We start from the raw sequence: 19831 nt of genomic DNA, 5'->3' as shown, positions 1-19831 counted from the left end.
AGCCCGGTTGGGACAACTTTGATGCATGTTCTACATGGGGACCCAGTGCTCCCTGGTGGGATGAAGCCCTAGTTGCCCACAGGGGTGACTTGCTCAGTAATGCAACCTTCACCAGCTGCCTTGCCTGCTCCTCTGAGCCCCACTCCTCTGCCCCAGTGTTTTCTGGGATCACTTCCCAACCATCTGCTTGCACTCCTGTCTCAGGTCAGGTGAGTGATGGGAGAGAAGTGGAGACTTGTAGACGATGCTCAAGAGGTTTGAGCAGAGCAGGGCCTCATGGGGGAGGGGGCAGGGGCGTAAAGGGCCTAATTATGACCCTCCTCCCCTCAGGTCTCACAATTGGCTAGAGCTTTTCTCCCACCCCCTAAGGTCAATTGATTTCTCAGAAGTAAGGTGCTCTGCTCACCCTCCTCTAAGACCCTTCCAACCAGTTGCCACCCCCAGCCTCTCCTTCGGCTCTTTCATTCTCCTGCAGGAAAGTGGCAGCTGCCCAAGCCTCTCTGACTGTAATCTCCGCCATAACCTCTAGAGGTCACCCACGCACCAGCAAAATAGCTATTACCTTCCTTTATCAGGGCCCGCCTATTTATTTCTCCTTTCTTTAAATTGCAATGCTTTGCCGGCTCAAATGGTGCCTCTTCTTCCAGGAAGCCTTCTCAGATGTCTGCAGCTGGCAGTTCTCTGTGGTTACCTTCCCTTGCAATATCTTTTGAAGTTTTGTTAGGGCCTCCGGACTTTGGAAGGTTAGTGGGGCGTGAGATGCCACACGTCTGGGCTGGCTGGGTGTGTGGGGTGCCATCTGCACCGAGAGGGATCCTGCGATGCGAATTTCCAGCAGATGAGCAGAGTCCTGACCTAGTGCTTGGTCAAAGGCAAGTGTCCAGACTGTCACAACTGCCAGTGGAGGGGTGCCAGGAGGAGGGGGTGCACCTCAAGGGATGAGGGACTGGAGAGCTTGGGCCCATCCCAGCTGGTAGGGAGTGGGGCCCCTGCTACCTCGCTGAGGCCCCAGCCCTCAGCAGGAAGGTTCATGAAGCTCAGGGGCTGGGGAACAGGGGTCACTGGGGCCATTGGACCATCTGAGGGTGGAGAGGGAGCTGTGATGGCCCTGGGCAGTGTTGGGAGTGCACGGAAGAGCATCAGAGAGGTTTGGATGGGTTAAGCTGCCATCTGTGGGACAGAGGATTTGCACTGAGGAAGAGATGCTGACCTGGGCCAGCTGGCAGCTCCTGGTCGCCCCCAGGCTCACAGCAAAATGCAACCACAGGCCAATATTCTTTAATCATAAAGGCACTTGAGAACCCCTACAAACTCAAAGTCTCCCCCAAGAGTGGCCCTGCAGATGACCCACCCTGCTGCCCTCCACCCGCAGGTCCACAGCACTCAGAGTTCATCGTGGCCTGCAGAGGCCTCCACGCTGGGCTTGATGAAGATGCCTTCCATGGCCTTCCACCTATTGTGGGTGTTGGCGCTGGGCATGCCGTGCACCTCGAGCTGCCCCCGGATGGGGCTCCCGTACTGCTCACCGGTGACCGACAGGAACACGGAAGTGCCCACGTGCTGGAAGCGCACGGCGGCCTCCCGCTCCCAGTGCTGCCCCGAGCAGCGTACCGTCCACAGGTCCAGGTCATCACCCTCGCCGTCCTCCCCAAAGGCGCTCACCTCCTGTGGGGGCGGTGGTGGTGTGGGAGGACAGTGGTCACACGTGACAAAGGGCACACTGAGTCCCCCATGGGCAATTGCCTGGCAGCTGCACTCACACCCAGGTCCTTCCCTGCACCTCTCTGAGCCTCAGCTTCCACAGCTGCAAACTGGGACACCCCCCCCCCCACCATCCAGAAGGGCCCCCCCAACACCAGCTCTTCAAATACACGCACACCCCACCTCATCTTCCTGGACGGTGACCAGTGGCCCCCACAGAACCAAGTCATCCCCCTCCTTCCTCCTCTGGGTTTCTCCTGTCCTAACCCCTCTGACCCTCACTCAGCATCAAGTCTACCCTTCAGGCTGACAGCCAAGGTTCTATTATATCGTCCTTTCCTTCTGATAACCTCCCCAAAGCACCCTCTGTTCCAGTACCACCTCCCACCCAGTTCCAATGAACTCCGCTCACAGGCTCTTCCCCAGGCTTGGAAAGATGCCCTTCTCCTCTCTGCGGCCTGGCGGACTCCTACTCATCCTTCCAGGCCCAGCCCCAGTTCCTCCTCCCCGCGGGGTTCCCATTCCCCACCCCAACGGCCATGCGGATCCCCCTCCTGTGTCCAACTCGCCCCCAGGAGTGGAGCTATCCAGACGGACAGCTCTTCCTGTTTGTGTCCCCGCTGGGCTGCGGGCTCCAGGGGACAGGACCCTGGCGTAGTCACCTCTGTATCCCCCGAGGGGGCGCTCGGCAGACACTTCTGACTTGTAATTCCCGTTTCACCCAGGAAGCTGGGACTACGAGCAGATGCCGGGCCCCTCGCACACACGCCAGGGGCTCACCTGGTTGTGGGACAGCGGCGACGGGAAATGGTGCGTGTGCAGGTTCTTGCCGGTGAGCACGTGCGTCAGCCGCACAGCCTGCCCGCAGCGCACCGGGGACCCGCGCGGACACCCGCCCTCGGAGCCGCCGCGGATCCGCCAGTAGCTGTTGGCGTCGTCAGACGCCTCCACGCCGGTCACCGACTGCTGGCCGCTGCCTGGGGGGCGACATCCCACCCCCGGGGTCGCTGTCAACGCGGGAACTCCGACCCTCGACCCGGACACCATCAGCTTTCCCGGACAACCTCAACCCTGGGATCCAACGGCTCCCCCAGCCCCCGCCCGCCTCCGGCCGCACTCCAAGTCCCTTGGCCCGCAGCTCCGAACGGCATCCCGAAGACCCCCTCGAACCGCCGGCCTGTGGCCCTCGGCCCCCAACTACACCAGCCCCTGATGACCCCCAGCCCCCTGGTCCGCAGAACCCCGACGTCAGACCCCAGCCCCGGCCCGCGCACCGGATCCGTATTTGATGTCGTGCGAGTGCAGCCGCACCCGGTGCTGCGTGTTGAGCAGCTTCAGCACCGACCCGCAGGTCACGACCCCCGCGCCGGCCTTGACGGCACAGCTGCCCGGGACCGAGATCGCCAGCAGCAGCCCCAGCAGCGCCGGGCCGGCAGCTCGGCCGCGGCCCGCGCTCCACATCGCCCCGGCCGGGCTCCGGCAACTCGGGCCCTGGTCGCTTCCGTCTCCGCCGCCGGCCAATCCGGCTCTGACAGGGCCCGCCACGGCAGCCAATCGCCAGCCCGCACGGCGCTCCGCCTGCACTTCCATTGGGTCCGCGTGGAAAGGACCCGCCCATAGCTTTCCAGAGCGGCGGCTGGGAGGGGACTGGAGACACGAGGAGTGTTTTGATTGGTCCACGCTTCCGAGGACTCACTAATGAGTAGGCCAGGGCAGCGTCGAGCGGAGGGAGTGTGAACAGAGGCGAGGGCGACCGTCCAGCGACCGCCAGGTCCCGGGACACTCGGTTCGCCAGTTCACGAAGCCCCTTGATCCTAGACCCCCGAGCCCTCAATCATGGTCTCTCCCTCGGACCCTGGGCCCGCAGCTGCAGGGTCTTGAGGTTGCTCGACCACTAGATTATGTGGTCACAAGTGGCGGCATCTCAGATACTCAGTCACCCGGTCCTTCAGTCCCTGGACCCCGGGATTAACTAATCCCCCAGTTGCTCGGTCATTGCCCACTCTCTGACATTGAGTCACCTCAGTCCCTGGACCCTGGGGTTTCTGAATTCCCTGAGCCACTCATTGACCCCTTCCAGGGCTTCTCATGGTCCCTAGGCCACTGGGCAGCAGAGGGCAGCAGGGAGCTGTGATGTAGAGGGTAGTGGCAGGTGGTTACCAGAAAGCCCCAGAGCTGTCTTGGGAACCTGGAGCCCTGCGAGACCAAGCGACTGGGAACCAAGCCTGGGTGACTGTGTGTCCCAGGCTTGGGACTCACTGCCTTCTCAGAGGGCTGTCAGCTCAGTCGGTATAAGGGGGGAAACTTAAACCACTGTTTATTTATTCATTCGTGGAACATTCTTACACTGAATTCACTCCAGACCCATCAGTTCAGCCCAGCCCAGGAACCGGCTCTGGGATATGTTACTCAATAGGCTGACCACCCGTGCACTTGGTGCACCAGCAAAGCAGGGAGAAAAATTCGTGTTTAATTAAATCATCCAGAATTTTGCATTCAGAAAATCCAGCGTAGAGCCATTTTAATTACAGCAATGGGTTATTTTTTGGTTTTCATGTCTCCCTACCCCCACCCCTGGGGCCATGGGGCTTGTGGGATCTTAGTTCCCTGACCAGGGATAGAACCCAGGCCCCCTGCAGTGGAAGCACAGTCTTAACCACTGGACAGTCAGGGAAGTCCTGGTTTTCATGTTTAACATTGTCTTTATTTTGAATTCTATATGGGTCAAGGTGTCTTGATCTTTTCAGTGCTTAGAGTGTCTAATATGCTTACGGTAACTTCCCTGGTGGCGCAGTGGTTAAGAATCCGCCTGCCAACGCAGGGAACACGGGATCAAGCCCTGGTCTGGGAAGATCCCACATGCTGAGGAGCAACTAAGTAAGTCCAGTGCACCACAACTGCTGAGCCTGCGCTCTAGAGCCCACGAGCCACAATTACTGAGCCCACATGCCACAACTACTGAAGGCCGTGCACCTAGAGCCCATGCTCTGCAACAAGAGAAGCCACCGCAATGAGAAGCCCGCGCAACGCAACGAAGAGTAGCTCCCCCTCGACACAACTAGAGAAAGCCCACGTGCAGCAATGAAGACCTAATGCAGCCAAAAATAAATAAATAAATGTGTGTCTGTTAAAAAAATGCTTACAGTCTGCCCTGGATTTGGTAGACCCTGCCCTTGAGGGCTAGAGTACAATCTGGGTGTGTCTTCTCGGACACACCAACAAGCATCTCGAACCTAATATGCCCCAAGCAGGACTCCCCGATCTCCCTCACACTGCTCCTCCCCCAGGCTTCCAAGTCTCAGGAACAGCACCTCCATTTACAAGTTGTTCAAGCCCCAAACATGGGATTCATCTTTGATTCCTCTCTTTACCACACTCCTCACATCTACCCCAGCATGTCTTGATGGCTCTGACTCCAAAACAGATTGGAAGGCATCTCTCCTGCGTCCCCCGTCACCACCCTAAGCCAAGCCACTCCATCTCCCCTTCAGATATCGACCACCCCTCCTAGAAAATTTCCCTGCTACTCGGGCCCCTCCAAGACATTCTCCACCCAGGAAAGTGATTTCTGTCTTAAAAAGCATAAATCAAGGCACTTCCCTCGTGGTCCAGTGATTAAGACTTTGCCTTCCAATGCAGGGGGTGCAGGTTTGATCCCTGGTCAGGGAGCTAAGATCCCACATGCCTTGGGGCCAAAAAACCAAAACGTAAAACAGAAGCAATATTGTAACAAATTCAATAAAAACTTAAAAAAAAAAGTATAAATCGGATCATGCCAGGTGCCTGCTGAAAGCTGCCAACAGCTTCCCATTGCACTGGGAGCAGACAATGGTAAGGACACAGCGAGTAATCTCCCTGACAGGCAAAGAAAGGGTTCCAAGAGCAGCAGAGACCCCAGGGCTGGAGTCGGGAAGCCAACACGGCTCTCCCTGAGTCTCTGGAGCCTCATGGCTTCTCCTAGCTGTTCCTTTTTCCTGCTCACCTCATGGGCAGATGCTCGGGGCCCTCCACCTGGATACCACAGTTTGTCTCCAGGTTCAGATTCTCAAGAGGGGACGTGATTGACTCAACTCAGTTCCAGGCACTGCTCAAGGTGCAGTCAGCCAAGGAGGATGGAGAGGTGTTAGTCTCCAAATACATCTGCTAACAATGCCTCCCACCCCTGTGAGCACAACCTGCTCCTCTCCCAAGTCGTGGAGTCCCTTCCCCCTCCGCTTGGATCTGGGCACGCATCGTAATTGGCTTTGACCACAAGAATGCTACAGAAGTGCTGTTTGGGGACTTCTGAGCACAGGCTGCCAGAGCACTCACTGGTGGTTCTTGCTTCCTCCCTCTAGGAAGCCAGCCCCTGCCCAGACAGACCCTTGAATGGCCAGGGGCAACGGGGAGACAGATGATGTAAGGGGAGGGTCCACGAGGGATGTCCTAGCCTCAGCCCAGTCCCCAGCCGAAAGCAGCACTCCCACCCCAGCCGCTCTGGCTATACCACTGCCAGCTGAGCCCGTAGAACCCCCTCAGAATCATTACAGATGATGATTTTGTTTGAAGCCACTTAAATCTTGGTTTGTTACATGGCAACAGATGCCTGAAACAGGAGCTAAGGGGAGCGGTCTCTAGCATCATGTGCCAGTGGTGCCCAAAGGGGCTGCTCCCACCCCAGGGCCTAGATGTGTGCCTCTGAGGCTGGGGTGGGGGCATACACTCTTCTCCCTTGAAGACTGGGCAGCAGGACCTGGAAGCCAGAGGGTATTGGATGCACCAGTAGGGCCAATCAACGGTGGCCAGGTGATATGGCAGTAATGTACAAAGCAGCTGTTGTGGCCTCACATGGCGGCGGTGGTGGCAGTGGTGGCCTCGGAGGATAGGCGTCAGCACCAAGCATGTGCTTTGAAGGATCCTTGTCACAACAGCTCTGTGGGAAAATGGGTTCCTGACTCCCCACCTAGGACCCTGGCCCCTCTGCCAGTCAGAGGAGCAGGTCCTCCTCCCCGAATCGCGGGGTCCTCCCTGCCTGGTTCCAGAGGAAGCTCTATAGTTGCTGTGTCCTCACCTGTGGGCCACTGAGCATGGTCGGGCCGAGCCAAGCAGGTCTGGCCTCTGCGCACCTGGCGGGCTCCAGGGGAGGCATGAGAGATCCACCAGCCTCCCCGAAATGGCGGCCTGCTCAGCGAGGCTAAGCATCTTCTCTCCACCATAGGGGCAGGGTGGGGGTAGGGGTGGAGCTGCTCCCTGGGTGAAGATGCCTGAAGGGGAACAAACAGGCTGCCTGAGGAAGGCAGAGGGGAGGAGCTGGGGGCACCGGATGGCCAGAAGCTCCAGGAGAACCTTGGACGTGAGATCCTCTGAGCACAGCACCAGCCGAGCCCACAGACCCTTCAAGAGAGAGAGCTGCCTTGCCCAGGGCCTCTGCGGAAGGGATAGTCACACAGCCAGCTGGGTCAGCCAATCCATGGCTTGACCTACCAGCAGCCCCTGCGTGACCTCAGGAGCACGAGCTGAGAAATACAAATTAGGAAGACAGGGGCTTCCCTGGTGGCGCAGTGGTTGAGAGTCCGCCTGCCAATGCAGGGGACACGGGTTCGTGCCCCAGTCCGGGAGGATCCCACATGCCGCGGAGCGGCTGGGCCCGTGAGCCATGGCCTCTGAGCCTGCGCATCCGGAGCCTGTGTTCCGCAATGGGAGAGGCCACAACAGTGAGAGGCATGCGTACAACAACAAAAAAAATTAGGAAGACAGGTAGTGGTGGGAGCATCAGGAGAGGGAGGATACGCCCTGGCAGAGGAGGAGCCCTAGGGAAGTGGGAGTATGATGCACAGGGGCTGTGAGGGTGGGGACCATGAGTCCTAAGAGGCTTGAAGAGGCAGGAAGGTGCAGACTGGAGTGCAGAAGAGCCAGCAGCAGAGCCCAGGAGGTCACAGGTCTCAGGGCACCGGCAGCTGCCGTGGAGGCCTGGCCCAGCTCTCCAGAGATGCTCCCTGGGGGCAGGTGGTCAGAAGGATGGCTGAGATCTCTGACAGGAAAACCGTGTTCCATCAACACAAGCTTTATTTCTCCCGTTGGCTCCCCTGAGAGGCTCAGCAGAGCTCCTCGTGGGCACCAGCTGCTCTGACCTCTGCTCAGGGTGGGATGGCTGCGAGGGCAGTGGCCGCTGGGGCGGAAGGAGTGGGGCATGGAGCACTCGGTGCACTTCAGGGGCCCCATGGGCAGTCACCATGGCCCACACCTGAGCCTGCCGCCGTGGCACTGACCACGGCCTCCTCTTGAGGCTCCAGGGAGCTCTGGGGTTCGCCCTCATCTCCAAAGTCATTCTCGTCCTCTTCCTCCTCCTCTCCATCCTCCTCCTTGTCCTCCTCCTCCTCCTCAATGCTCTGGTGGTCCTCCATGTCCATTGTCTGGTCGGACTGATGGGAGGCCACGCTGGTGTTGGCGGGGGACAGGAACAGCTTAGGCTCTGGTGGTCTGGCGGGCTCCTGCTTCGCGGCTGCCGGGCGCTCCTGTGAGGCAAGCAGCCGGGGGCCCCGGGACCTCATGTTGAGGCAGGACCCTGTGGGCTTGTCCTGGACCCTGTGGGTCCTGGCGGCCAGCTCGGACAGAGTGGTGGGTGTCCGCATGCTGTGCTGGGGGGTGCTGTGCTGGGAGGTGTGCCGGGAAGGGGGCCGGGATGCCCGCTGGGGTGACCGCTGGCTAAACTCGGCCTCCTCCAGCCTGCGCAGCAGGCAGCTCCAGTCGATTGTGGAGGACAGACGGATGCGCGAGCCCTTCAACTTCCTGAAGCCCAGGAAGAGGTCCAGGAGTGCCTCGGTGATGGGGAAGGAGATGAAGCCCAACTGCCCAGTGAGGTTCTTCTCAAACCTGTACTTGCAGGCAAGCAAGGACACGGCCTGGCCCTTCAGGTAGTCAACGAGCTCCTCGTGCCAGGGGTTGGAGAGGCGGGACATGGTGGTGGACTTGGACAGGATGGAGGGCAGCGTCTTCTTCTTGGTGAACTTGTAACTGGGGCTCTGTGTGGCAGCAGGGAGGGAAAGGGAGACACGTCATCCACTTCTGCCTGCCACCCTGGGTGCCCTCCTCCCCAGAGCATCCTCCGCGTCACCCACGCGGCGCCGCGCTCAGTCCACTCAGGGTGCGGCCTCACCACATCTGCTCTGCTGGCCCGATGGAAAGCTGAGCTGGGGTCCTGCGTGCTGGCCCACCGCCTACTTACCACCCTGTTATCATGCCAGCCACACCAGTCAGGCCTGGGACAAGGCCAGAGACATCAGTCACTGTATCAGCCAAAAGGGAGCCTGCACAACCCTCGCCCAGGCCAGGGTTCAGAGGAGGGAAGCATGCCTGGGCCTTGATGAGTGAAAGCAGGGTCAGGGGCCACACTGGGGAGCCGCCAGGGTTAAGCCACCAAGTCCTCTCCGCACCCTTCCCAAGCAACTCCCTCTCGGAGGGGCAGACACACTGGAGAGTCCTATCCTGGGCAGCAGGACCAGAGGGGGCTAGACCGCAGACACAGGGCCCTACTCTGGGCTCAGACCACTGTCCACGAGGGACAGGACCCTCCTCACATGGGAGGGCCTCTGAGATTCACATGCAAACGTTAAAAAAGTACCCAGAATAAAAAATAGCCTTTATTCATCTTTGACAACATGTGGTAGTAGCTAGGCCAGGATTCCTGGTCCCCTCATCAGCTCATCCCCTACCCAGGTGGTTTTCACAAGGGCAGGGCAAGAGACCTGGACCCTGGGCACCTGCTAGTGACAGTGGCCGCTAGGAGCGGTGGCGGTAGGAGCCCTTCCAGTGCAAACCCGCCCCTAAGAACCCTGGACCCAACCTTGAGGAGGTCACCTCCGGATACGGCACAGCAGGAGATGGCAAGAAGCCCCTTACCACGGAGGTGTGGGGTGAGAACCTGGGGAGGCAGTGGGAGGAGGATGGGAGGGAGGAGGCCAGCGGAGCTGAGACCGGGGTGGTGACATGGGTCTGTCGTGAGGGCACTTTCACCACAATCCCGGTGGCAGGCAGGGTAAGGTGCAGGTTCCACCAGGGCTGGGCCCTCTGGCTGGAGCTCAGGGGCCCAGAAGTGGGCATGGGTAGTCTCTGTACTTTGGGGTCCTGGTCAAGCCCCTCCTGCCTGGGGTGGGGTGAAGGGACCTTGGGCTCTTCTGTGGGTGTCACCTCAAGGCAGAACCTGGTGGCCACTTGGGTGCTAGACACCGGGGAGCCACCTTCCTTGGACTTGCCGCGTCCCCTGTACTTGATGCTCTTTCTGTGCTCCATCCTGGGGCTGGAGGTTGTGGTGGGCAGCAAATCGTAGGGCTCCTCCCCATCAGTGGGTGTGGCCAGCTTGGAGCTGGACTCTGGGGAGGGCTCCCATTCTGACGGGAAGAGAGGGCAGCCGTCTCTGTGGCAGGCACCACTGAGCTTGTCCACAGCCTGGCTGACCACGTCCTGCAGGGCGGGGAACAGGTGGTGCTCAGCCAGGAAGTCCAGGGTCCGATGGGGCTCTCGGAGCGCACAGTAGCCAGGCAGGTCAAAGGACCCTGGCTGGCTCAGCAAGGACTTCATCTTCTTGTTCAGCTCTGGCTTGAGGAAGATCAGCTCCCGCTCTGCTGGTCCCAGCTCCGACGCTTTGGGCGTGCCTGAGCTTGAGCCCAGCAGGCCTGAGAACCAGGACAGGGGCTGCTCTAGGGTCCACTGGCTGCTGGTCTGGCTGCCCAGTGAGTCCCATGGCAAGGAGTCCCCGTGGGGGCAGGACTGCCCCTGGCCTTTCTGCAGAGAGAGGAGGACTCTCAGAGGCATCCAGGGGCAGCCAAGCCAGGCCTGGCCCTGAGCTCTGGGCTGGGGTCCACCCCCGCCCCACCTGGGCTGCAGCCCCAGACCTCACCCCTCTGTTCTCCAGCTGCAGCAGCCGTTTGAGGTTCTTCTCCAGCAGGAGTTTGTCCTTCATGGGTGGCAGTGCACCTAAACTGCGGGCACCCAGGTCGCTGTCCCAGCTATGGGAGCCCGGCCAGTTGGCCGTGAAGCTGCTGTGGGAGTCGGACATGGAGCTGGAGCAGGACGGGTAATTGTTGGGGCGCCCCATGCAGAGGCTCGGCCGGGTGCAGTGCTGGTGCACGGTACTGAGGATGGGCCAGGCCCGCGCCTGACGCCCACCCCTTGGCACCTCCATCGGGTCCTCCACCTCCACCAGCGGCACCCCAGCCTCTGTCGTTACGGTGGCCATGAGCTCAGTTGCCTCCTCCACCACCGTCTGCAGGCTGTCCAGCACCTGACCCTCGACAAGGAAATCCAGGAAGCTCCTAAAGGGTCGAGGGCCCTTGGGATTTCGGCGGTGGCTGCGGAGCCCTGAACTGCCTAAGGGGCCGTGCGTCGAAGTGGGGTGTGGTGTGTGGCCCAGCTTGCAGGCTTGCCCCATTTCCGGGAACAGTGACTTCTTAGGTGGCTGGACCTGAGCAGACAGGCATATCACAGTGGGCAGTGATGCCCCATGGGGGGAGGGGTCCCCTGGGGTCCTTCTAGGGCACCAGGAACTGGGTAGGAAGTGGGCAGTGGAAGAAACTGTTTTTCCTTTTTTTTTGGCCGTGCCACGCAGCATGCAGGATCTTAGTTCCCCAACCAGGGATTGAACCCGTGCCCCCTGCAGTGGAAGCATGGAGTCTTAACAACTGGACTAGGGAAGTCCCAGGAACTAGGTTTTGGAGCCAGGCAGCCCTGGATTTGGACCCTGGCTCTGCCAGCTTCAGGCCATGTGACTGTGGGCATGAAGGCCCCTCTTGAGGTCCAACTTCCTCTCTTGTAAAGTGGGGATCTGTTCAGGGTTGCCCTGAAGGCTCCCTGACATGTACATTTCACATACCCAAGACCTGGCTGGGGAGTCTGAAAGCCCACTTCTGCCCTCACCCAGGACGTGAATCACAAAACCCCTTAAGCCCCGTCCCCACTGCTGGTCTGTACAGACTACCTGTGGTCCTGAGCCCTGTGCGCCCCATGGCTGCTTCTGCCCCTCGAGCCGTAGGCCCCGAGTAGACTCTATGCTCCCACTCTGGGGTTCTAGTCCACCATGCCCCTCCCAATCCGAGATCAGGGGACACAGGGAATGAGACGGAGACCGAGGTGACTAGTTAGGGCCCAGCAGGGGTAACTAGGAGTGGTCAAGGCAAAAGGTCACTAAGAGGTCCAGAGAGGACATCAGTAGGAAGTGAGAAAGGGGGCTGTGATCTCGGGCGCCAGAACTGGTGAGGAACATGTTGGAGGCTCAGAGTTGGGCCCTGCTGGGCACACTTACCCGGGCCACGTAGGTGGTGTGGCCAGTCTCGTCGTCCGCCAAGTATCCCGAATGGTGGCGACAGCTGGTCATGGTGCAGGTAGCCGGGCCCACTGCCCTCTTCCTCTCTCGTTGGTTCCGCGATGCAGCCGCAGATTCCTCTCTGAACCGGTCGGGGAGATGGTGTGAGGGTGCCCCCAGCCCTCCGTGGGTCTGCGTCTCCCTCCGTCCGTGGGCCGCTGGTCCCTAGCTCCCCGCACCCCACGTCCTTCACATGTCCGGCCGGTCTTCTGCTCGGAGCCCCGTGGGCGTCTCAGCACCGTCCGTGTCCAGAGTCGTCGGGGTTGGGGCCCCCGAGGGAGTGCGCATGCAGTCTCCGTCCATCTCTGGGCCCAGTGGGTCCGCCCTCCGTCCTCCTGGCCCTGGTGCCCTGGCCCCGGGAGACCCGCTCACCAAGTCCGCACCCGCTGGGCACACGCTCCAGTGCGATCCGCGCTGGGATCTTGGCGTCCGCGCCGCTCTGGGCCGCTGGCGGGCCTGCTTACTTGCATGCCGCGTCCTGATTGGCTCGCGCCGCGCCGTTCGCCGTTCGCCGTTCGCCGTTCGCCGTTCGCCGTTCGCCGCCCGCTCCCGCGGCACAATAGTTGGGGCGGGGCCCACGCGGCTCCTCCCCCACTTTGCCGCTTTTGCCCCGCCCACATTCTCAGAGGGAGCGGGCGGCCGTCGCTGCTGCTGACCGGCTCGGTCCGGCTGGAGGGGAACCTAAGGGACAAAGCCACGGCCTGTCCCGGTGACACAAGCAGCTTCCTCGGCTCCCCTCTTGGTCGCTGTGTTGTCCTTGGCTCCTGCTCGCGGACTGCTCCTTTCCAGGGTCCTCCCCTCGCCCAGTGTGGACACCCCAGGGTCTGTCCCCAGCGCAGTGGGAGGCGTCCCGGCTCTAAGTCACAGACGAGCTTTGCTCTTTCCTGCCGGTGTGACTCAACTTCTTTAATCACCTGCTCCTTCTCTGTAAGTGGAGCTGATCGTCCTTCCACATGGGTTTGGAGAGTACATCAAATCTTCCTACAACACACCCGCACCCTGATAAAACCCTGTAAATCTTTACCTCCTCTCCCTCCTTTCCCTCTCTGTCCCGGAGGCCTTCCTAATGCAAACCCCCCCCCCAGGTGTCACCTCCTCGGAGAAGCCTTCCCAGAGGGCCTGTCCCCCCAATAGAATTACAGCACACCCCATCCCAGACTCTGCCACACCGTGTTGTTACTTGACTGTCAGATCGCACTCCTTGGAGATAGGAACTGCGGTGCTCACCCCTAACCCCTAATCTAATACCAGTAGGTGCTCAATAAATGTGAATTTCCTCCTACCAGCAGCGGACCCTCAGGGCCTCTGGCCTTTCCAGGACCAGCTTCCCAGTGGCTGAGATCCCACACTTTAATCACCACTATTGAACACAATAGTCCTTATGCCAAAAACTTGGTGAAGGGCTCTTTGAGGCCTCCAATTCTTATGTCCCCACGGAGGTGGGTATTATCTGTTATTTTCCAGTTCGGCTCTGTCCTCTTGGCCCCTGACCTGGGGGCCATCAGGGCATAGAGGAGCAGAGCAGACGAGAGGCAGGCCAGAGCTCCGGAGGTCAGTCCCAGCTCCACTGCTCCCCACAGAGTCACACAGGGCAAGACACTACCCCTCCCAACCTCAGTTTCCTCATCTGTAAAACAGGAATGACATGACCAACCTCATAGGCTGGATACAAATACTGCACTTTCCACTGGGAAAATCAAGACAGCCACATCACAATGAAAACCCTGGCTGTCAACCATGGTGATTATTTGTAAAGTCATTGGTAAGGAAAGCTTTTCTAGATCACAGAGGAAAAAAAAGAGGTCATGAGTGTAAAAGTTGTAGCCTGGCACAGAGCTCAAGAGATGGAAGCTGGGACTCATGCTTTCTGAAACAAAGCCATTGGTGTACATGCTTTCTTTCATGTTCTTATTGTTCAGAGCTTTTACAAATCAAGAAGAAGCCTCAACTTCGAAAATCAGCAAGACAAGTAGGCAATTTGAAAAAGAAGAAATACAAATAGCTAATAACATGAAAAAGTTCAGTCACTATCAAAAAAATGAAACACTACAAGAATGAGATAACACTGATGAGATCATTGTCTTCTCAAAACAACACAAAAAAGTTTGTGGTGAAGGAGCAGAAAACTTGGGTGTATTTATTTGCTTAGAGAAAATACCGGGAGACAGTACCCGGAAAGTGAACGGTGGTGATCTTGGGGGAGGGTAAGAGATTTTTTTTTCTTCAGGTTTATTTTTCCGTTTTTCATATTGAACATTTCTGCAGTCACTGCAAGTTTCGCGTTGCCATAAACCGGGCCGCGGTCCGGGTGGGGCGGGGCACTTTGGGTGGATGGCGGTTGCAGGGATCCCCGGAACCAGCAGGTGGCGAGAACAAAGGCTAAAGCGCGGGCGCGCCGGGCGCGTGCGTCGGGGCGGGGCCTCGGGCCGCGTCTGGGGCGGGGCCTGGACTGTCCGGCCCTAGTCCCACGGGCCCGAACAGCTGGTGGAGGGACCATGGCCCGTGTGCGGCTGGTGGTCACGGCAGATGACTTTGGTTACTGCCCGCGGCGCGACGAGGGCATTGTAGAAGCCTTCCTGGCGGGAGCTGTGACCAGCGTGTCCCTGCTGGTCAACGGCGCGGCAGCCGAGAGCGCGGCTGAGCTGGCCCGCAGGTGAGCAGCGGCCCTCTGCAGGGTCCGGGCGGGCTTGGGGGCCGCCGCCCCGCACCTCCGGTGCTCCCGCTCGCGCTCCGCCCGCAGGCACCGAATCCCCACGGGCCTCCACGCCAACCTATCCGAGGGCCGCCCCGTGGGCCCGGCCCGCCATGGCGCCTCGTCGCTGCTCGGCCCCGAAGGCTTCTTCCTTGGCAAGATGGGATTCCGGGAGGCGGTGGCCGCCGGAGAGGTGGTCTTGCCCCAGGTGCGGAGGTGCGGCTTCAGGAAGATGCTCGTGGTGACTCCCCCAAAGCTCCGCCCCGAGGGTACCGTGCGCAGAATTGGGCTCTGGATGCCTAACTGGTTCAAACACAGGGGCGATCACAGGGGACCACATGGACAGGGTCCTTCTGGGTAGCTGCTTCCGGACGTTCTGTGTGCCGATCACCTTCTTACTTCAGGTTCGAGGAGAGCTGGAGGCCCAGCTGAGCCGTTTCCGGGAATTACTGGGCAGGGACCCTACTCACGTGGACGGGCACCAGCACGTGCACGTGCTCCCAGGTGCGTGGGTTGGTGCTCCCAGGCCGGGGTGGGGGGGGTGCTGCATGTGCCTCTCCCTGACTCTGCCCCGCCCGCAGGAGTGTGCCAGGTGTTCGCCGAGGCGCTGCAGGCCTGCGGGGTGCGCTTCACTAGGCTGCCGATGGAGCGCGGGGTGGGCGGCTGCGCTTGGCTCGAGGCCCCAGCGCGCGCCTTCGCCTGCGCAGTGGAGCAAGACGCCCGCGCCGCCATGGGCCCCTTTGCCCGCCACGGCCTGCGGTAAGGCCCCCTGCCCCCTGCTGGGCCCAGGTCCCAGTGTATCCAGCTGGCCGTTCACCTTGGCCAGCTGTGTCCGTTTCTCATCCTCGACCGGTGTTGTCCCCACCCCAGATCTGTCCCGCCCACGGCCTACCCCTGCCCATTGCGGCCTGCAGCCGTGCCGCTGATGCCCCGGCATCTACAGGTGGACCGATGTCTTCGTGGGCCTGAGCACCTGCGGCCGGCACATGTCCGCTCACCACGTGTCAGGGGCACTGGCTAGGGCCCTGGAGGGTATACCCACTGGACGCGCAGTGACAGCCGAGCTGATGGCACACCCCGGCTATCCGAGTGTGCCTCCTGCTGGGGGCAGCGGTGAGGGTCCTGATGCCTTTTCCTGCTCCTGGGAGCGCCTACACGAGCTGCGTGTCCTCACAGCACCGGTGCTGTGGGCTCAGCTTGCCCAGGACGGCGTGCAGCTCTGCACCCTCCACGAGCTAGACTCCAAGAGGCCCGGAGAGGGGACCCCCAGCGAAGCCACTCTGGAAACCTTTCTGGAGCCCTCCCCACTGTGACCCTGGCAGACAGCCAAGCATTAACGTCCCTTGGTGCCCAGGAAGGGAACTGGGTCCCAGAGCAGGCTGTGACTTCCCGGGCTGGATGCTGCCACCTCTGTGCCCAGGTCCTCATGGTTCAGAGTGGCGGCAGAGCTTCTGCAAGCCCTCTGGCTGCAGCAGGTGGCAGCCGTGACCTCTGGGCCTGGGGCCTGCCAAGCATTGTGGGGGGGGGGGGTGTCACAGTGCTGTGTAAGCATCTTACTTGTTTGGGTGCACAGGGCAGAGATGGCTGTATTAATAAAGTAACATGTCCTGTAAACTTGGGTGTTTATAGACTGTGCCCGGGAAACCTTCCCAGACACAAGAAGGACACGAAACTCCTTTGGGGCCCACTGAGGTCACTGTTCCAGAAAAGATCTGCAGTGCCTCCACCTTTGGCGCTGCTTATGCTTAGGCTCTCTTTATTCTTTTCTTTTGGTGGGGGTGGGTAGGAGGAGGGGAGTGAGGGGTTGGAAGAATGTCTCACTAGGCTATTTTTTGGGAGGCATATTATAATCTCAATTTTGACTTTAAAGACATCACCTGTTCGAAGTAAGCAGCCCTTTGCCATCCTAGGGGATGGGTCTGAGGAGGTCCTGCAAACTTGCAGGAGCGTGTTTACGTTTTTCCAGGAGGGATGGTCTTCTACGGAAATGGCACCCCTGGTGATGTGTAGATGCCCTGTGACTGGGGCTCCTGTGGCCTGGATCAAGGCGATGCCAGGAGCAGATGGAAACCCATGTGGTCCTTCTTGTCTCATTTAATCTCACATCATAGTGCCTGTGTGCAGGCACCGGTGCCCCCATTTTGAAGATCTAGAGATAGTAGGGGAGCAGAGCTGTGAAGCTGCCTGTTCATTTACTCAACATGCCCTGGGCCTGAGTCTGTACCAAGCATGGAACCAGGGCCAAAAGATTTCTGCACTTTCTAAAGGGGTGAGGGTAGGGCCCCATCCCCTTGACTGGTGGCTTCAGCCCGCTCTTTCTGTCTCCATCCTCTACCCCTACCCTTCCTCTGACTTTGACTTCTCCAGCCGCAGGCCCTTTCCTCCCCCATTTCATCCAGGGCTGTGAACTGGAATGGCTGTGAATGTGGCCCTGGCCTCCCCGCCCCGGCCCGCTGGGGTCTGGCCGTGCTCCCACAGGCTGCTGGCTGGAGCTGGGCAGCAAGCAGAGGCACCTCCGTCGAGGCGGGTCTGTTGTTCTGAGAGGAGGGGCTGGCTGTATGGCTCCAGGGCCCAGGAGAGAGGTGTGGGTGACAAGGGAGAGACTGGGGGGTCTGCACAGATGCTGGAGGAAGCTGTGGGAGTGGCCAGTGTCACTCAGGGAGCCAGAGAGGGAGCAGCAGAGATAAGGGCCCAGATCAGCCCTAGGCCATGGGCACTGAAGAACAGAGAGAAAGGGACAAGAAGGCAGAGGGCCCATTTCGAGGCTGGCCACTGGCATCCCACCAGGGAGATGGGGTATTTTTCACATAAAACCTGCTGTGCCCCAGGATGGCCCAGGCTAGGGGTTTACTGTTAGCCACCAGTTCATCAGGCACGGAGGATCTGCTCCATGCCAGGCCAGGCCTGGGAGCTGGGACACAGCCTGCAAGGAGCTCACGGTCTGGTACACACATGGGGGCAGTCCTGTGACCGGGCTGCAGTCGGGGGTGGGAATACACAGCAAAGCATGGGGACAAAGCCTCTGCGATGTTGAGGAGACTTCCACTCTGGTGACAGCCCGCATGGCACCCCCAGGAGACCAGGCTGCCAGCACCCAGGAAACAGCCATCTACCAAGTGCAGCCTGGGCCAGGCACTGTGCTGTGCAAGATCAGACCTTCAGCTCTGCTCCTGGGGCAGGTGTGCCGTTCCCCCTCGTGCATGAGGGAAGCAGGTGAGGAGGAGCCAGTGCAGATGGGCAGGAGGACTGAGGTTCAGGTGCAGCCCTGCAGGGTGCGGCACGGACATGCTGCCAAGGGAAGACAGCGAGAGCAGGGCTGAGGCCACCCCCTGTGGACTTGGCACTGGGAAGTCCAGGGCCCTGGCCAAAGGAGCCCCAGGGGGCAGGAGGGCGCCAGAAGCCAGGCCGAGGTGATGCAGTCATTGCGTATCTCGAGCTGAACAATGAACAGAATGAGGAAGGCGAGAGGATGGTGGCCACCGAGTGGAGGGAGTTGAGAGGGTCTCACAGGCTTTGGGGAGGGTCTGTGGCTGTGTTTGGGCTCAAAGGGAGCCAGTCGTGGGAGGCAAGGGAACTGGAGCCAGGCTGTAACAGCACAGGCCCTTGACCGAGTCACTTTCCTCCTCTGTGAAAGCAGAGTAATGGTGCCCGTGGGTCTGTCCTGAGAGGACAGCGCTAGGATGAGTAGAGTCCCCACTGATGATCAAGGAAGGCCCCCAGCCTCCTTACTTTCTGGTGCCCCAGAAACTTGCCCCAGGAAGTTCCCTCTTGGACGGCAGACCTAGCTGTCAGGGTCTCAGCTGGTGTCAGACTCCAAGCAGAGGACTCAGCTGACAATAAGTGTCAGGGCCTTGGCTGGCCTGGTGCTGAGTCAGCACTAGGGCTGCAGTCTCAGTCAGGAGACTCGGAGGTGGGTTTGGGCTGGAGCTATTCAAGGAAGTGGCCCAGCCCCTCCCTTGGGCATACCCTCACCAGCTCCCTGAACTACTTCCAGACAGCACCCTCCTCAGGGCCCCAGTCTGCTCCTCCGTTAAATGTGGCTGAGGTGACACGTATACAGAGGTCACTCTCCCCTCCCCAGACACCCAAGGGTGTCTCTGCAGCCCTTTCTGCTTCCCTCAGCATGGCCAGAACACCTCTGTGCACCTCTCCTGAAGGTCAGGTATGGGGAGAAAGCCAGAAGAACCTGCCCAAGACCCCAGGCCACTAGCACTGCCCACCCCCAGTAAGGAAGAGACCCACACGACCAGACGAGTGTCCGAGAGCATTTTTATTAAGGGCAGCAGGGTAGATCGCAGCATCTTAGAAAGCCTAGTCCCCGCCATAGGGGGAAGGACGGGGGGACCGGGCAGGAGCGTGTATTCCCATGGGGCCCATCGGAGGTGTGGTGATCACAGCCCTCCCCTGCTCTGGGGGATCCAGCTGTCTGGCCCTGGAGCAGCAAGGCGCCTGCTGGCACGCTTCATGCCTGCCCGAGGGCTCGGGGAGTGCCCGCTGGTGGAGCAGGAGCCCAGCCGGAGGGAGGGACCGTCCACCACCCAGCTCTCGGAGGCCAGGCCCCTGCTGATGGGAGAACCCCGGCTGTGATGCCAGGGGATGCAAGTCCCTGAGGGGCCGCCGGCTTCGACCATGGTGGACGTCCTCCTGGTGGTGAGCAGAGAAGGAAGGGGGCGATGGGCGGGCAGAGCTACGCTGGTAGAAATACGAAGCAATGGGACAGTTTCCAGGAATGGCAATATTTCTGGATTCAGAGAAGCGACGAGAACAAATGGTGGCTTATCTGGATAGCTTCTGACAGAATTTGGCATTTTATTACAAATCTGCGTGTGAGTGAAATAAAGTCCATCATCGCCTTTCTGCTAATGAAGAGACAGACGTGGATGTGCTGGCCAGCGCCCTCACCAGCCCGGGCGCACGGGAGGCTCCAGAACGTGCCTCTTGCGTACCTGGGACTAAAGAAGTTGCGTTCATGAGACCCGCTGCAGGCTGCACATATGCGGCCTCACCCACCATCACCCCACCTCTGCACACAAGCCACCTCAGGTATGCAAGCCTGGAAAGACCTCAAGTTATAGAACTAAAATTAAAACAGAAAGCCAAGT

General features: G+C 59.9%; 3 protein-coding genes across 4 annotated transcripts; 1 reads left to right on the top strand and 2 right to left on the bottom strand.

Annotated features, from left to right (window-relative positions):
* Nucleotides 1-1256: 1256 nt before the first annotated feature.
* SDF2L1 (stromal cell derived factor 2 like 1) lies at nt 1257-3230 on the bottom strand. Its single transcript, XM_029227548.1, has 3 exons — nt 2976-3230; nt 2482-2678; nt 1257-1665 (listed from the first exon to the last, which is right to left on the bottom strand). Exons 1-3 carry the CDS (start codon nt 3160-3162, stop codon nt 1384-1386), a joined length of 666 nt encoding a protein of 221 aa, XP_029083381.1. The 5' UTR covers nt 3163-3230; the 3' UTR covers nt 1257-1383.
* A 6206-nt stretch (nt 3231-9436) lies between these two features.
* Nucleotides 9437-12093, bottom strand: CCDC116 (coiled-coil domain containing 116). Its single transcript, XM_029230472.1, has 3 exons — nt 11978-12093; nt 10577-11140; nt 9437-10461 (listed from the first exon to the last, which is right to left on the bottom strand). The coding sequence occupies exons 1-3, from the start codon at nt 12047-12049 to the stop codon at nt 9460-9462; spliced, it is 1638 nt and encodes a 545-aa protein (XP_029086305.1). The 5' UTR covers nt 12050-12093; the 3' UTR covers nt 9437-9459.
* A 2422-nt stretch (nt 12094-14515) lies between these two features.
* On the top strand, nt 14516-16333 carry YDJC (YdjC chitooligosaccharide deacetylase homolog). Of its 2 annotated transcripts, none has more exons than XM_029228568.1 (5): nt 14516-14690; nt 14778-14937; nt 15134-15233; nt 15311-15488; nt 15673-16333. In XM_029228568.1, the coding sequence occupies exons 1-5, from the start codon at nt 14533-14535 to the stop codon at nt 16040-16042; spliced, it is 966 nt and encodes a 321-aa protein (XP_029084401.1). In that variant the 5' UTR covers nt 14516-14532; the 3' UTR covers nt 16043-16333. The 2 variants fall into 2 exon arrangements, with proteins under 2 accessions (XP_029084401.1, XP_029084410.1); XM_029228577.1 differs by having other exon boundaries at nt 15600-15980.
* Nucleotides 16334-19831: the final 3498 nt, after the last annotated feature.

Source organism: Monodon monoceros, unplaced genomic scaffold (genome assembly GCF_005190385.1).
Source record: "Monodon monoceros isolate NGI ecotype Baffin Bay Population unplaced genomic scaffold, NGI_Narwhal_1 Super_Scaffold_1, whole genome shotgun sequence".
Classification (NCBI taxonomy): Eukaryota; Metazoa; Chordata; class Mammalia; order Artiodactyla; family Monodontidae; genus Monodon; species Monodon monoceros.
The sequence above is the reverse complement of the archived record's forward strand: the minus strand, read 5'-3'. Positions and strand labels throughout refer to the sequence as shown.

Excerpts from the sequence above, each read along its gene's own strand:
- SDF2L1 (XM_029227548.1), bottom strand. The coding sequence starts at position 3,162 with ATGTGGAGCGCGGGCCGCGGCCGAGCTGCCGGCCCGGCGCTGCTGGGG. Across the intron at positions 2,679-2,975 it reads CGACATCAAATACGGATCCG|GCAGCGGCCAGCAGTCGGTG; the intron begins GTGCGCGGGCCG and ends GTCGCCCCCCAG. Across the intron at positions 1,666-2,481 it reads CGCCGCTGTCCCACAACCAG|GAGGTGAGCGCCTTTGGGGA; the intron begins GTGAGCCCCTGG and ends CCGCCCCCACAG.
- CCDC116 (XM_029230472.1), bottom strand. The coding sequence starts at position 12,049 with ATGACCAGCTGTCGCCACCATTCGGGATACTTGGCGGACGACGAGACT. Across the intron at positions 11,141-11,977 it reads ACACCACCTACGTGGCCCGG|GTCCAGCCACCTAAGAAGTC; the intron begins GTAAGTGTGCCC and ends CTGTCTGCTCAG. Across the intron at positions 10,462-10,576 it reads TGCAGCTGGAGAACAGAGGG|AAAGGCCAGGGGCAGTCCTG; the intron begins GTGAGGTCTGGG and ends CTCTCTCTGCAG.
- YDJC (XM_029228568.1), top strand. The coding sequence starts at position 14,533 with ATGGCCCGTGTGCGGCTGGTGGTCACGGCAGATGACTTTGGTTACTGC. Across the intron at positions 14,938-15,133 it reads GAGAGGTGGTCTTGCCCCAG|GTTCGAGGAGAGCTGGAGGC; the intron begins GTGCGGAGGTGC and ends TTCTTACTTCAG. Across the intron at positions 15,489-15,672 it reads TTTGCCCGCCACGGCCTGCG|GTGGACCGATGTCTTCGTGG; the intron begins GTAAGGCCCCCT and ends CGGCATCTACAG.